Source organism: Barbus barbus, assembly GCF_936440315.1.
Source record: "Barbus barbus genome assembly, chromosome: 29".
NCBI classification, from domain to species: domain Eukaryota; kingdom Metazoa; phylum Chordata; class Actinopteri; order Cypriniformes; family Cyprinidae; genus Barbus; species Barbus barbus.
The window spans coordinates 1,668,554-1,686,084 of NC_136757.1; the positions used below are offsets into that span (position 1 = coordinate 1,668,554).

At 37.1% G+C, this 17,531-nt stretch overlaps 1 protein-coding gene across 5 annotated transcripts in view; it reads left to right on the forward strand.

The window, feature by feature from the left end:
• Positions 1–17,531, forward strand: part of LOC306849781 (E3 ubiquitin-protein ligase MIB2-like) — a 73,740-nt gene that overhangs the window by 2,191 nt on the left and 54,018 nt on the right. For 2 of the 5 annotated variants that reach the window (XM_079385086.1, XM_079385087.1), the window contains exon 1: positions 8,888–9,008. The exons of 2 other annotated variants lie outside the window; for them this stretch is intronic. In XM_079385086.1, coding sequence (XP_079241212.1) covers positions 8,978–9,008 — 31 coding nt within the window. In that variant the 5' untranslated portion in view covers positions 8,888–8,977. Of the gene's footprint in view, positions 1–8,887; positions 9,009–17,531 lie in introns of those variants that run through there. One more of the 5 variants, XM_079385088.1, reaches the window with a different exon arrangement.

Sequence of the window (17,531 nt, forward strand, 5' to 3'; positions counted from 1 at the left end):
TTGTATAATTTAGACTACATAGTACGTAGACTACAAAGTATAATTTTGTATATTCAGCTAATCGTTACTATATGAACAGCTAGTCACAATAAATACCTGGGGCCTGTTTCAGAAAGGAGGTTAAGTGAAAACTCTGAGTATGTTAATCCTGAAATGAGGGAAACTCTGGGTTTTCCGTTTCAAAATGTGCGGTATGTCAAACCTGAGAAAGCAGGGTAAATCAAGAAGTTTCTGAAAGAGAGGCAAGTTACGGTGGTTTTAATACCTCATTCATTCATTCACGCTGCAAAATTGAGTAGTTTGTCTTATTTCAACTACAAGTATTTAAAAATTCTTAAGTTAAGATGCATTTTCTATAGATGAAAAATGATCTAGATATTTAGTCTTGTTAAAATATAAAATTGTTCTCCACAGGGTAAGATGGAAACAAGAATAGGCTATTTTTAATTTCTCACCCCATTGCCAGATAATTTGCAAATTTATTTTTTATTTTTTAACTTAAATTAGTTTATTTCCTTCATGGAAACAAGTCTAAATACCTTATTCATAATACCGTATTCATGTGCATATTTATTTGAGCGGTACCAATTTAAATGGTAGTTTTCTTCAAAACATGGGAGATGCGGAGCACATTATAAGTCCTCTGTATGCAGATTTTAAGGAAAGTTTCCTGTGCATAAATCCGTCAAAGAGGAGTATCACAGGACTGCGGTGTAGAAATGGGTTTAAATGAGGCTAATCTGATAAATGACGTTCACTTGATAACATCTTTCTGTGACCTCTGGAAGTAACTCAATAATCAGGATTTCCAGTGTGTTTGGATGCATTGATGACAAGCATATCTCCATTAGGGGTGGGTCATATGACCAAAATCTTATATCACGATATGAGTAATTTTATATCACGATAACAATATCACAATATAGTTATTTTTTTCATTTAAAAAGTTTGATATTAAAATCTTTGATACCATAGAACTTTCATAATCCTTGTCACCAATGTCAATATCAAACTAATACAAGCCTAAAAAGAGACAAAAAAATAAACAAACTCAGTGATTCTGCATTATATGAGTGGCTTTAGAATATAAATCACAGCACGTTTCAGATGAAAAAAACGCGACTTTTATTTCTGAAAATATCACATTTAGGAGGTTTATAATGAGTGGTTCCCTGCATTATTACAGCAAAACGCATGATTACAGGCCACTGAGCCGCTGCAATGGAGCAGCTCTAATGATATTAAATTAAGGCCTGCCACTAACGACTATTTTTATTTCGATTAATCTATCGACTAATATCAACAATTTTATTTAAAAATATTGTATTAAACCAAATGAAATCCAAATTTCTATGAAATCCTTTTTTAAAGCAAAAGTGAAGTGTAACAGAGTGCAAGAAGAAGCAGGTGTCCATCTCATAATCACTGAAATCAGTTCAGTATTATAGTATCAAGCAGGCATCTTTTATTCAGTTTGAACATATTTGACCACGAGTTCCACTTCTGTAGGGTGTCGTTGTCTTCAGATTTAATGATGGGGATGTGTTGATGTTTGGTCTACAGTACTGGAGCAATACACATAATGTTCCTTAATACATAACTTACAAGTATATTCTCCATATGTAAATGTTAGAAAGTCATGGAAATAGTGCATGAGCCTTTTTCTCCGCTAAACTTCACAGACTTCAGTGAACGAGTGCCACTGTGCGCTGAAATATTTGTACAATGTGACGTAGAATTTTAAACCTAAATGTATTTTTATGATAGCACTAACTGTAAAGTGACTGTAATGGGGTATTCAAAATAGCCTAATACAAGTCTGTGCTTTTGTTATTATATATTTTCATTTTTAGTTTAATGAATTCAACTTCTGCTTTAAAAGCATTATTTTTGTTACAATGTTGGAATGAAATGTGATTTGAACTCTTTTTACATATAATATAGGCTTAAATTGTTACATTCACGTTATTTTTCGTAGGCTTATTTCGTTGGACAACATTGGGCGGTATGTAATATATACTAAATACAGATTAAAAAAAAAAAAAATCCTCTTACAAAAACAAAAATACTGAGATATATACCGTATATATTGCAAATCGGCCAAAAATGACAGAGATATGAATATTTGTCCATATCGCCCAGCCCTAGTTGCTGACTAGAGTGAGTAAAAAGGGTTCAAATAATATGCATGATATGGCGAGATGTCTCAGAAACCCAGCGTATGACTCTTAGTCAGCAATTCCTCTGCACTTCCTGGTGGATGCATGGACTAGTGGAAGGCTTCTCATAGTGTTCCTGATTTCCAGATATTCAAAACACTTCACTTTCATGTGAAAATGTAATTAGCATTTTTTATGTTTAGAGCTAATTGTGTCTAACATTTGGTGTGTCCACAGTTGCCCGTTTCATTTCAGTAAGCATCATACGAGTGTGATTTCAGCCGTCACAGTAATGCTCGTTCAAGCGTAGCATGTGATCCGATAGATCAGCACAGTGTTTGTTTCTTCTATGAGGTTGAAGGTCTTACACTTATTTATGGTTCGATTGGTGGGATGTTTTGAAGATGGTGAAGGGTTTTGAAAAGTACATCACCACAGAACCTTCTTTTTTACAATTTCAAACATCTTTAACATGCATCACATGCAATAAATGCAAGAGTCCAAGAATGACAATGCAGTCACTATCTACTCACCCTCATCCAGAATGAAAGACTTCCTTCCATGGAACTCAAAAGGTGAATTGTTTTTAGGAATTCATCTTCTGGTTGTTCTTTCCCATGTAATCAAAGTAAACGAGGGCTTTATCTGTAAAGCTCTAAAATGACAACAAATAAAAAAATACATAACATGTTTTCACATTCAGAATATGATAATATTAAAATAAAATACCTCTCATAAGTTAAGGAAATGGGCTGCAATTTATAATAATCTTGAAAAGACAGAGTAAATGTCCATCCAGTTAAAAATAGCTTCCATATCTGGGCCTGTATTCACAAAACATCTTCAGGCTAAAAGTAGCTCATAACTCGCCGATTAAAGAGAACATTTTAAAAATAATTGGCGTCAGTCCTAAATTGAGTATTTCACAGTGTTTTAGCTCTAAAACTAGCTCTTAAATCTGTGAAAGGTTAGGAGTAGTGAAGAGGAGTCTGAAGTCACTGAGACCAATGTCACAAACTCTTCCTAAAATAGCTGTTTCTGACAATCTGTCTTGGAACATAAACATTTTAGAAACGTTTGACGATAATGAGCTTTTAAAAAGGTATCTCCTTTGGTTTTGGAGGTTATCCCAACTCCAGATTTTCCTTTCATTATATCCTTGTTTTTATTAACCAGTTGGACAAGAAGTAACAGCTGTTCTTGAGTCTTTTTGTTTATGTTATATTCAGCCAAAATTATTCTACTCTTAATTAAAAGGCTGTTTATTAATTATGAGAAGCACACGTGTAAGAGGCTGACAATAAGCTGAACAGATACTTGTTTAATTTTTAACCAGCGTTTACAAGACAAAACAGCTCTAAACTAATATGTGGCTGGATTTTGATGTGAGAGACAACAGGAGATGCACTTTTTCACTGCAGGAAGAGTTATGGATTATAGACTCAAAACGTCTTAATGCTGGATGTGTTTCAGCTTTTGTCTTCTCCAGATGTTAACTGATGGACTGGAGGGGTGTGGATTATTGTGATGTTTTTATCAGCTGTTTGGACTCTCATTCTCATTTTTGGGTGATCTCTTATGTGATCTTTAGCACAGCTTCAACGCTAGACTAGAGCAGTTTTGTTGTTGTCTTCAGCTTCCATTCGTCACTGGTGGCTCTGCTACAGCTCGGCTCCTGTGGAAGCGTGTGTTTATATTGCGATCCTGCCTAATGCAGCTGTGCGTAGATTTATTAGTGCAGGATAACATGAGTGACTCTTCAGCACGTCTGGAGCTGTTCAGCTCTTTCCTCACGTGAGGCGTCCACTCTGCTGACTTTTAAGGGCTTGTGCAGTGCAGCGGACATGAACATAATTATTGCAACAACAACGTGTGTGTAGGGTCGGGAATCGAAAATCACTTCCAATTCCAGAATCAGATACTTAAGGTCAGGAATCAGATACTTCTTGTAAAATTTAAATTTACAAGATTTACATTTTAAATTTTAGTTCCACCTATCAATTCCTGTGTGTGCTTTTTTATGGAAAACCTCCACTATTCACCTCATTTAGGGGGCAGTCGTGGCCTAATGGTTAGAGAGTCGGACTCGTAATCCAAAGGTTGTAGGTTCGAGTCTCGGGCCGGCAGGGATTGTAGGTGGGGGGAGTGAATGTCTAGCGCTCTCTCCACCCTCAATACCACGACTGAGGTGCCCTTGAGCAAGGCACCGAACCCCCAACTGCTCCCCGGGCACCACAGCATAAATGCTGCCCACTGCTCCGGGTGTGTGTTCACGGTGTGTGTGCGTTCACTGCTGTGTGTGTGTGCATTTTGGATGGGTTAAATGTAGAGCACGAATTCCGAGTATGGGTCACCATACTTGGCAGTATGTCACTTCACTCACTTATACTCACTTATTTTGGGGGAAGTATTCTTTAATTGGGTCTGTGGCATGGAAAACCTCCACTATTCACCTCAAATTACAGCAGTAAATAACACATTCCTATCAACAAAATCACATCGTAGACCTAATTGTGGAACAGGGCTGTTAAAAATGTATTTGTCTTTGAATCATTCATTCAGAAACACTGATTCATCCAGTAATGAAACAAGTCCATTTTATCATTGATAAAGTCATTGAATCATTCCAGGCTGAGCTCCAGAATCAAATCACTGAGGGTGCTGCTTATATATGTGTGACCCTGGACCACAAAACCAATCGTAGGAGTCAATTTTTCAAGATTGAGATTTATACATCATCATCAGCTGAATAAATAATCTTTCCATTGATGTATGGTTTGTTAGGATCGGACAATATTTGTCTGAGATACAACTATTAGAAAATCTGGAATCTGAGGGAGCAAAAAAATCTAAATATTGAGAAAATCTCCTTTAAAGTTGTTCAAATGAAGTTCTTAGCAATGCATATTACTAATCAAAAATGAAGTTTTAACATATATTTACGGTAGGAAACTTACAAAATATCTTGATGGAACATGATCTTAATATCTTAATGATTTTTGGCATAAAAGAGAAATGTATAATTTTGACCCATACAATGTATTGTTGGCTATTGCTACAAATATACCCCAGAGACTTAAGGCTGGTTTGGGGCTCCAGGGACACATGTATATTTTAGTGGTGTCTGTTGCTGTGGCGCCGTTCATAATCACTCAAAAGCTGTCACTCTTCTTAGTTCATCGTGATCTAACAAAGATACGTTATTATCAATAAAGTTCTCTACGCTGCACAGCGAATCTCTTATTTACATCGCGTCAACACTTTATTATAATGAGATGATTCATGCTGAACAAAAACTCAGGCCATTTGAGCAGTGAGTGGATTCTGACTTAAACGCCTCTGATTCAAGAAATCAACAGATATGTCTGCGATTGGCTACATTGCTCAACACTGCAAAAACATGCTGAAATAGAAATCGATCTCCAGAGCGCAAACCATAACACACTGGATAGTTTGCCAAATCTGCAATGAAATGGCATTAATACAGCTTTAACTGAGGGTGCTTTTGATTTTGTTTGAGAATCAGAACCATAGAACCGGGCCTGAATCATTCCATTCATAAATTCCATTTTGTTTAGTTGTCTAATATCTGTTTCTTCAGAATTGTGAGAGAACTACAACCTCCATTTAAAATAAATAAATAAAAACAATTCTCAATTTATCCAGAATCATGCAGCTCTATTTTGCACACAAACAGCTCTTAATCGAGTCCAGTTTTTATGTAGCTGGCTGATTTTTATTCATGGTATTCATAAGCAATGAAATGTTTTGCAAAAAGAGGCACAAAATAAATGTTTGATATCAAAATGTTGACTTTTTTTAAACCACATTGGAATCGAAAACGGGAATCGATATGAATCGTAATTGATAAAATTCAGATGCTACCCAAATCTAAGTGTGTGTGTGTGTGTGAGTGAGTGATCAGCCTCTTGTCCCGTGTGGGATAATCAGTGCTTATCAGACACATGAATGACTAAACGCTGGCCACTTCCTGTAGCGGCACGGGTTCCTGGTAAGCGCTCGCTGATTGGCTGATTTCTGATTGGCTCAGCAGTATTGCTTGCAGAGACGTCCAGCGATGAAGACGGTCCTGTGATGCCCACTTTCTGTCTTTGTCTGCTTTGGCTTGTTTCTGGGAGTGAGCCGGCTCGTGCTGTAGGTTACAGGGCCTGTGGGATGGGCTGCTTTGGATTGGTGCCGTCCATCATGTTGTGAGATGTCCACAGGGCTTCATGGCCTTTTGATTGTTCTGACACGTGGAGCATTGCAGCGCAAACCTATTAACAGGTAACAAAGACAACTGAACAGAGGACGAGATGAGATTACAGGCATGCAGCGTCTCGGCTTGGGTTTTTTGTGTTATTTCTAGGTTATATTACAGGGTTTTGTGCATGTTTTTCACTCCCAAAGAATGTAGAAATGGTTGTGAACTCTTTAAAAGCAGATTTTTAGTTAATGTCTTGCATTGTAATGCTACTTTCTTAACATAAGCACCCCATCTAATCTAATTCACATGGCCGTAATGTGAAAAAATCTAAGTATAAATGTATTTTACAATTTGAGCAGATTTAAATAAAAATCATGACTGCAGTTCAGTAAAAATGACTCGAACACTGAGAATAATGAGAATTTAACATCTGGATGCGTTACGATAATGAGAATTTTGGGAAAATATGCTTAATTGGCATTAAAACAATGTCATAATGCTTAAATTACAATGGTTTTAAAAATAGACTTCATTTTCTACATATAATTAATATTGTGGACATGTTTTCATTCATTCATCATGATCAAGGGACTGAATCGGCTCAGATTGCAGGACCTTCTGATACTGTGATGCATCTCATTGTCAGTATGATGAGTAGATTATAATGAGATGATGATGGAGCTGCACGTGTCATCCTAATCTGAGCCTTCATACACGTCCCTGAGCTTTAAATACACACAGAGAAGAGTTCAACTTTTTTTTTGAAGCTTTGAAAATGATTGCTGAAGGCTTATTTCTAATGCTAGTTTCATTGAAGCATTGCATATTACTATACTCTTAACCACACTTATGTTATAATACTTAAGCTTTTTGTAACACTTGTTACAAAACTTTTCAGTTCTGCGCTGCTCTCATTTTCAGTTTACTTTCTTTTGCAAAAATGTACATAGAAAAATGTAATGAAATGGCTTTTAGAATATCAAAAATAAATGGATAAATGTAAAGAGAGATGACATTGTACATGGACTCTGGACAACATCTGTGACAATCAACACTGACAGACAATTATATTGAGCCATTATTCAGTTTTAATAGTAATGCACTTATATGACAAAAGTTTACCTGGCGGTGCGCTGTTATAAACCTTAAAATAGGCTTATTTGAAAGTAAAGGCAAAATTTCATTGCACATTTATGCATGTCAACAAATACCGTTGACAAACCACAACTACAGGATTTACATGAATAAATATTAAGTTTAGAGATGCACCGATTGCAATTTTCTTGACCGATTCAGATTTTTTTTTTTTTGTAAGTGTGACCTGCCGATACTGATTTTTTCCGATTTTCTTTCTAAGAGCTATAATTGACAGCATGTACAAATAAAAATCTATACTTTTTTCAATGCAAAAAATTATTTACACAATAAAGAAATTATTAAACATATTACAATTCCACAAATCTGGACTAAGATGCATACGTTTACTCACTCTACTCTGAAATTAAAGTGCTCTGTGACTGAAAAGGGGTAGAAATAAAACCACCAGTAGGTGGCGGCAAAATACCGTTTTAATGAGAGTGATTGAGTCATTCATTCAAACGATTAGTTCAAATGGATTCATTTTGTGTTGCTTGGAGACACAACAGTTCTGCTGTGGAAAGGATTGGAACTATTTTTGTCAGCAAAAACAGTCAATATTGTGTCTAAAATAAAAGTCACTAAATTTAACTTGTTTATTGTCTAAAATCATGTAACGTATAACCTTCTGTTGCTCATTTGTTTTGATTTCTCTCACTCAGGCTGCAGTTATCATAATACATTATCAGTCCCCGTTTACACTGAATGGAAAAATCTGAATCTTTCTTGCCCAAACATATTTGGTGGCCAAGTCTCTAGTTATTTTTGTTATTGACGTTTTAACACGTTAAAAATTCTCTCTCACTTACTAAATCTACTTGTCCCAGACAAGCGGTAATTTAACCGCGGATTACTTTGACCCTACACGTATTACAAATTGTGAACTTTGTGTCTTCTCCACTCACAGTGAAGAACTTCCACGCTGACAACATTTACATGCGAATGCAGAAAATCGGCTAATTCTGGTCCCTGGCCAGTCACTCGGTTCATTTGTCTAGAAAAGTTGTCCCACCAATAAAAGGACAAGACAAAAAAGACAAATTAACTCAAATAACATATAGGACTTTATTTTAATATAAGTACAGGCTTGACTTTGCTTTTAAACCTTTCTCTTCCCCTACAGACAGACAGTCGAGCTTCAGTGGTGTTGAACCTGGAGCCTTTACCTGTTTATCTTATACTATTCCCAAATGCACCCCAGCCTGTAGTTAACAAAAGTTGTCACTATTTTAGGAAATGCAAACATTTTTTAAGCCGTGTTATCTTCTAAAGCTGTGTAGATGCAGAAGCGTTCGATCTTAGCCCTGTGTCCGAACACGTATTCAACGACAGCATTGTCATGTTTGTTCTGCTCTCGAATCTGCTGCCAGAGAGCGTCTGAGTCTCTGAGTTCCCAATCAGAGCAAAGTTCACCCCAAAACAAACAGCTGTGGACGGCTGAGAGCGAGGTGAGCGTTGAAGCAGGACAGCGAGGATGATTCGAAGCATTCTGAAATGTATGGCCTGTAAGTGTTTTGTGTCTCTTTTTAATCACATTCTGTTGCTCTTGGCGTTCTGAGTTAAAAAGGCATGATGGAAATAACACTGTATTTGTTGGGCAAGCTTGATTGCGTGTCTTCTGTTCATGTTGGCTCTCTTGGCATCTGATGCGTAATGCATAGTATATTCACAATCACAACACTGGCTGTTTTGCAAACTCCGTTTATGTGGCTAGATATATTTAGTGAGAGTTTGATCAGAACCCAAGCCATTGGTTAAATGCGGTCTCACGGTACAGTGCTAACGCTCGCTGTCAGCTGGTTGGAAAAGTTAGTGATGTTTCTTCGACTGTGTTTCATGAGGAATGGATGTGTTTTGGCAGCTCGTTGATGGTTGATGTAATCCCCTTCAGTGTGCTGTTTATCCTGGATGAGTATTGATTTATCTTCTCTCTCCTCTCCTTCTTTAAACCGCACCGGGTCACCATGTGTGTCTGATGAAAGCCAGCTCCAGCCCGTTCTGTCAGAGGTGCAGCGGGAACAAACCAAAGTACAACTTGTGTCACTCTAGAGCAGATATATGGGCAGCTGGAATGACATGTCATCATGCCGTTTTTCTCTGTTCTTTGATGTATTCATCTGGATGGACTTTTTTTTTTTTACTTTTTCCATTTTATTATTTTAAACAACTTCAAGTAAAACTTTCATGAGTAAAATATGTATTTTTTTCATGTAGTGTGACTTTCTTCATAAACTGTGAAATACACAAGCTTGAAACAAATGACACGATTGGCATTATGAAGTCTGGTTAATGAATTTGTATACTGACTGTAGGCCTGAGCGATAAAACGGTATCAGTATTCATCGATAACGATAGAAAAAATGTTTGGTAAGCTAGCGCGTGCTAGGAGCAGTGTTGCCACAGTTACTTTGAAATAGTAATCGAATTACTGACTACTGATTACTCCTTTCAAAAGTAACTTAGTTACTTTACTGATTACTTTATTTTAAAAGTAACTAAGTTAGATTACAAGTTACTTTATTAGTTACTTTCAGCAGCTGCCAATAACACCCCCCCCCCCCCAACATAAAAACGACAACCGGTTTTGCCAATGCTTACTTTATTGTTGGTGCATTTTAACAGTAACGTCAACAATGTATCTCTTGACATTTTAAGTTGAACTTAAAAACTATTTCCTGACAGAAATACACGTTTGTATAAAAATAAATAAAGACAGTCTTTCTTGACTTCATATAACTTCTAACTTATCCACCACTTACTGGTTTTGTACTGAAGTCCAGTTTTTGTTGTTTGGGTGGTGGAAGACCTTCTGCAGCGGTCACAGCTCTCTGCTTAGCACCACCAGGTGGGACTCTCTCTGAAAGTTTCACTGTGGCGTGCTGCGACTCCAAATGTTTCTTCAAGTTTGACGTAGTGTTTTTAAAGCTAGATAACACTTTGTCGCCAGCACAGAGTGTACAACGAACCTTAATATTATCATCTTTGGCTGATACAAACTCAAAATAGTGACTATATTTCCAGCTAGAAAACGCATATCTCTCTCCTCCCTCCATTGTTGTTCGTGTGTCGCTAGCCGCGGCGCTTGGTAGGTAAGCTGTCCTGAAAATATGACCTGTCGCATACGTGATGTCACTCCCCGAGACGCAAGAAGAAACCAAATAGGTTTTGCTTAAAAAGAATTTAAGAAATAGTAACGCACAGTGGCTTGGACAAGTAACTTTAATTTGATTACTGGTATGGAAATAGTAACGCGTTAGATTAGTCGTTACTGGAAAAATTGGTCATATTAGAGTAACGCGCTACTAAGTAACGCGTTACCGGCATCACTGGCTAGGAGTAATAGCAATGATATAGTACAACAACGACACTCAGTGTTTCCCACAGACTTGCACTCTGCGTGTGGCGGCCGTGGGATATATATACCAGTTCACATTTAGAGCTCTGCGTGTTTTCTGCGTAAAACCATCAGCCGATTTTCGTGTTGGTCTGAATGAAAATGCAAATTCATTCTTTGCCACTAGGTGTCACTTTTGGAGCGGTAAGAATATCTGTCTGAATATCTGTACATAAAGCAGCACTGCTTTATGACACTGCTTTATGAAATCGAAAATTTCCTGAAGACAGTTGGTTTCCTTCAGAGATACAGTAATATAAAAACATTAGCGCCGCGTTTTGATTTTGAAACGTGCAGTGCTCATGTTTATTCAACGAAGTCAAAGCCTTTAGAAACATCTGTTTGTGGCGATCAGTTTTGATATTCTGGCAGCCCGGCACAAATAAATCAGTGTATGGGAAACACTGGACACTTACATCATCATCACCGCATCTCGTGCGCCACTGATAAGGCTCCCAGATGCACACCTAAAATTCGAATGCACCATTTTTGCATTCAAAAGTGAATTTTTATTTTAAATTCTGCTAATATTAGTTTTTTTTACTCTCAATCTCTTCAACGCAGGCAGGTACAGCGCTCATCTTAACATGTGATTGTGTTCTCATTGCGCCTCCTGTGGCCTCAGGAGACAGGCCAAAACGTTTTTTTAACACTAATATGCATATAAAATATAAGAAAGGGGATATTTGTATTTTATTGTGTTTGACTGATAAAAGTAAAATAATTTGTTGTTTGTCTTAAAAAAACTGGGTAAATTTAAAAATACAATGGTTAAATTTAAACTTATTTTTTTTCTTCTGATCTTTGTTTAACAAACGCTATACATTTCTTTTTCAATAATTACCGATAATGGCTGATGAACCATTAGGTCACACGTTAGAATAGAGAACACTTGTTAACTATTAACTACGACTTTTCCCTCAAACTCCTAATTTGCTGCTTATTAATAGTTAGTAAGGTAGTTGTTAAGTTTAGGTATTGTCACACTCTTTATGAGCCTTGGACTTTCTCTCCCTGACTGTCCAGTATTGTTCAGCACTCCCCCAGTGTTAGCTGCCTTACCGAGCCATTCTGTGTTTTTCTGTTTAGTTCCAGTATTGTTCTGCGTTTAGAACTCTCCTAGTTTTAGCTGCGATACAGAACCCTCTTTGTTGTCTTAGCCTTGCCTTGCCTTGTGTGTTTTCTAGTGTTTCGATTCTTGCCTGTGTTTCCTGGATTAACCCTTTGCCTTGCCGTTTGCACCTCTCTTGGACCACTGCTCATTTACCTGGATTATCTCTCTGCCTCACCCTGTTGGATATTGTTTGCCGATCAAAGACCCACGCTTGTTCTAGGAATACTCTCGTGTCTTGCCCGTGCCATACCGGTTCGCTGTTGTTTGATAATCCTGCCTGTTATTTGACTGTTTATTAATAAAAGCTTGCACATGGATCCGCACGTCTCATGTCTTGTTCGCCCCGTTACATATTGGGTAGGATTAGGGATGTAGAATAAGGCATTAATATGTGCTTAATTACTACTAGTACATGGCTAATATTCTAGTAATATGCATGCTAATAAGCAACTAATAGATGTAACTGTAAAATAAAGTGTTACCAAACATTATATCGTGATACATTTTTTAGCTATATCGTCCAGCCCTAATTGACCGAAAAGTGTGAAAACTTGTCACTAATTAGGGGGTCGTGCGGAGTGAGTCTGAAAATCCATTTCTTGTCAGGGAATCTTTTGGGGATCCTGTTAGAGTCTCATGTGAAGTCTGGTACAGGGGGCTGTTAGTCTGTCCTATTGTGGAAGTGAATACGATTGATGCTGAACAGTAGCTGTGAGTGTTTGCAGACTCTCGGACTGACCTTTACTCCACTCCAGGCTCTGGTGACTCAGGAATGGAGGAAGTTGTCTTATGGGAAGGGAGCAGTTCCTGTTTTTGAAGACTATTTTTGATTGTTCAGAGCGTTGAGACATTAATGACCGTGACATCAGAGTCAGAGCAGTGCAATCCACATTCAGTTTTAGCCATGCACGATTAACATGCTGTTTAATAGTGGATAGTAGGGGTGTAATAATACTTCTAATAATTCTTTGCATTGATGACAGAATTAAGGATCGTGTTATGATGACTATTATAATAAACGGCGTGGAGCAGAATGCACAGATGAAGAGCACAGATTTCTGCTTCATCATTCATGAATACACACATCCATTCGAGCTAAGGCTAATTGTTGTTTTCATCTTGGGATTTTATTATGTGGATATTCTAAGAATAAATGTGCTTGAAAAATGATGTTAATTAAAGGAATAATTTTCGGCCCGCCAAATACCTTGGGCCAAAACGGGCCAAGTGGGGCTAGAGTTAAGAGTTAGAGACGGTCAGCATCAACATTTAAGACATTTAACACAAGTTTAATAGCAAAACTCACTTTCAGACACCATCAAGTGTTTGAAATAATTACGAATTGCGATCCGATGGGAATTCTGATCAGCGTATCAGGCATAAATGTATTGTTAAAGGCTGTATGCTAACAATCGCGATTAATAAAAGCAAGTTATGCTTATGAAAATACCAGAGATCGCTTTAAGAACTTAGATATATGATTATAATTATGTATTTGGTTTAATATTTGTTCTGTCTCCTCCAAGTGTCTTTGTTTATACCAGACTTCTGCACCCGCATGTGTCATAAATTGCATATGCTCCGTGTAAAACCCAGATTTTCTGTCTGTGAGCTCCCTCTATTGCTTTGTCTGAAATGATAACCGTACAGTGAGACGGGAGACAGCAGTCAACCCTCCACAGATTACATGCATCGTGGAGAATTAATATAAATGCTCATTCTTTCTGAAGAATTTAACAGAAACGTGAGGGTTTTTTATATGTACGCATTTGGACTTAAAATCGCTAATGGAGTTCCTGTCATCACAAATAAACGGAGCAGCTGTGAATGAACAAGTATGTGTTCTCTTTTTTTTTTTTTTTGTTAATGATAAATATCAGTTTAATTTAGCATGCTGACACAAATTAATAAGTTACTATTTTTATTCTAAATCATTGGTATAGGCTATAAAAATATTGATTCTTAAGTCTTTATGGAAGGACCGAACGTCAGTTTCTGTTAAAGGGATAGTTCACCCAAAAATGAAAGTTCTGTCATTAATTACTCACTCTCGTGTCGTTCCAAACCCATAAGACCTTCGTTCATCTTCTGAACACAAATTAAGATATTTGATGAAATCCGAGAGCTCTCTGACCCTCCATAGACAGCAAGGATCCTAACACCATCAAGGCTCAGAAATGTAGCAAGGACATTATTAAAATAATCCATGTGACATCAGCGGTTCAACCGTAATTTTACGAAGCTACGAGAATACATTGCGCACAAAGAAATAGGGCTGAACGATTTTGGAAAATAATTTAGTGCGATTTATTTATATATATATATATATATATATATATATATATATATATATATATATATATATATATATATATATATATATATATATATATATTTATATATTTATATATATATTTATATATATATTTATATATATAATTTTTTTTTTTTTTTTTTTTTACCAGTATTGCGATTTATTTTTTAACGCTTTTTATATTCTGTATTATTCAACAAAGACAAGTAATAAATCATTGTATAGTATGCAGTGTTGGGCACGTTACTTTAAAACAGTAATTAGTTATATTACTAGTTACTTCTCACAAACAGTAACTGAGTTGCATCGTTATAAAAGAAACTAATTACCGGGGAAAGTAACTATTGTTATTTTTTTTTTTAAATGTTCAAATATGTCAAATAACTTGGATGCCCCCAATTTTAAATATGTTAAATAAATGGAAGGGTCACTGTAGTAGTGAGTGGGGCGGGGCCGAGAGCCGTGGGAGCGGAACGAGACCGGTTATTATTGTAAATATTATCAACCCTCTACTTGGCAATACAATCTCCATTGGCTTGTAATTGTTTTTTAGTTTACTCACCAGACTAATATTAATTATCATATATATATATATATATATATATATATATAACAAGCTTATGTTTGGAAAATGGCACAGTTTTTTTTTATCTCTCACTTAGCATCAGTCAGTCAAACATTATATGATATTATGATAATTTAGCATTAAATGATGATAGAACTTTAGTAATTAGAATAATCATGTATGAATGCATATTTGTCATGTTGACTGAACTTAGGTCTGGTGGTGCTGCTTAAGATATTGTTTGTCATTTAGTGTTTTATAAAAAAAAGGGGGGGGGGGGGACTACAAATAATACTGATAAGATAAAACTATGAATTCTACTACTAATAAGAACAATATAAAACGCACTAAGGATTATTGAGCTGCTGGGTTCATGAATATTAATCAGGTTGTCTGCGTTCGCTTTAACTGATTCGCTGAAATCAAAACGGGGAGGATAATAGATGAGCGCCAGCCAATGAGATTGCCGTTTGCGCATTAGTCTCCGTTAACTCCGTTATTTTGACAGGAAAATACAACAAAGAATATAATTTACACGTAGCGCATCAATTCTGCATGATATGTAAGGCCGCAAACTGCAGACTTGGCAACATAGCGTGCCAACTTGATGCTTCCTCAGAAGACTGCTTAGATGTGTTGGACTTGAAGCAGCGCAGCGAGACCGATCGCAGTGTCATCAAATACTGCGAGAGATATAAGAGAGCGGGCGTCTCCTTATGCTTCCTCTCGCCGTACACTGATGTCATACACCGATCGATCTTCAAGTCGAACACACCTCTTTACTCTCAGTGTCACGTGACCGTATTATCGCAGCCTCTGCGGTTGAAAAATCTCGTTTTTTCATATCGGATATTATCGCAAATGCAATTAATCGCTCAGCCCTACAAAGAAAATAACAATTCATCATCTCCGCGTCACCCTATAGTGCCAGTTTGGAGAGTATCACATACATAAAAAACATATGCAACGCATGTACACAGATACTTTGTTTACGCTTTGATCTGAACATAAACAGTGTATCCACGCATACATATATAGGGTGATGCAGAGGAGAGGAATTGTTGAATAAAGTCGTTATTTGTTGTTTTCTTTGAACACAAAAAGTATTCTCGTAGCTTCGTAAAATTATGGTTGAACCGCTGATGTCACATGGATTATTTTAATAATGTCCTTGCTACGTTTCTGAGCCTTGATGGTGTTAGGATCCTTGCTGTCTATGGAGGGACAGAGAGCTCTCAGATTTCATCAAAAATATCTTCATTTGTGTTCAGAAGATGAACGAAGGTCTTACGGGTTTGGAACGACATGAGAGTGAGTACTTAGTGACAGAACTTTAATTTTTGGGTGAACTTTCCTTTTAAGTGAATTTTATGATATTTTATATTTGAATTAATTTCCCTCCTGCTGTTGAAATGCTGTGACGTTTGCTTCAGAGAGGTGTGTGTTAAGGGGGGTTTTACAGTTGCACGGTCCCACAGTGGAAAAGCAGCTAGTGTACATTCATTATAATGAGCATGCGTTGGTCTTTGGCTGTAACATGATTCTTGTATCAGTCTCAGATCATGCTCTGTCTGTGAACAGGTTTTCCTTCAGTTTCTGTGCATTGTCCAGTGCTGTGAAGGCCAGCGGGGTTCACTGAGCTGTTTGCATGGACTTCTGTGTGAATCTCCGTGAGAAAGCTGCTTCACTGTAGAGCTGTCCATCTGTTCAGAAGCGCTGATCCCGGCCGTCTACGTATAAACTCCCTTCGTTGGTCCAACAGGTTGAGCGCCCAGGGCTGTGAGTGGACACACATCTGTGGCTCTTCTCCTTGTCTGTTGTAGTTATGAGACAGCTGGCATATGTTAGCCTATTTAATTCAATCTGATTTCAGCAGCTTGTACGAGGTCTGCTTTGACTGTGTGTCATGTACCGCTGCGTAATCATTTTGACTGCATTCATTATTACGGCTGGTTCTGTCTGAATACTGATCACAAGGTTGCATTTGGTGTTTGATGGGATTTACTTGAACAATGACCGTTTTGAAAGGAGAAGAAAGATATTCTCTGTCAATAGGAATGGTGATGAACTTTCTAGTTCATTTTTATGCATGCTTTGTGGCTCTAGTGCTGTAGAAATGACCATAAAGATCAGACACAATATTTAAACTGGGATTTATCAGTGATTCAGTAACACCCTTTTCACCAGTCCTGGATAACAGCATTGCCGTGCTCCTGCCAGATCATAGTTTTTTTTAGTTTTTTTCCACCAATGTTTGAAACCAATGAGATGTCATTGTGGATGGAGCTTCCCAGACCAATGCATTAAAAATAGAGACTAAGTGACTGATGAAATGTTAAATGGATATTGCAGTACATGACAAATCCCTCAGCTTCCTCTAGCAAAGCCATAAAAAGCACTGGAGTCATGAGAATATGAGGCATGTGCTGTCAGCCTCACGCCCTTCAGCAGGAGAGAGCACATGCACGGCTTGAATTGTGATCTCTGACACTATTTCACATTCAGTATCGGTTCTGCTGTTAAGGTTGAAATGGAATAAAAAAACAAGTTCTAATAATTATGCCTTTGTAGACAACTTTACTAATGCATTTTATTGATGTTTGATAAGCAAAATAAACTTCATTGCAGAAATAGTGTTTTA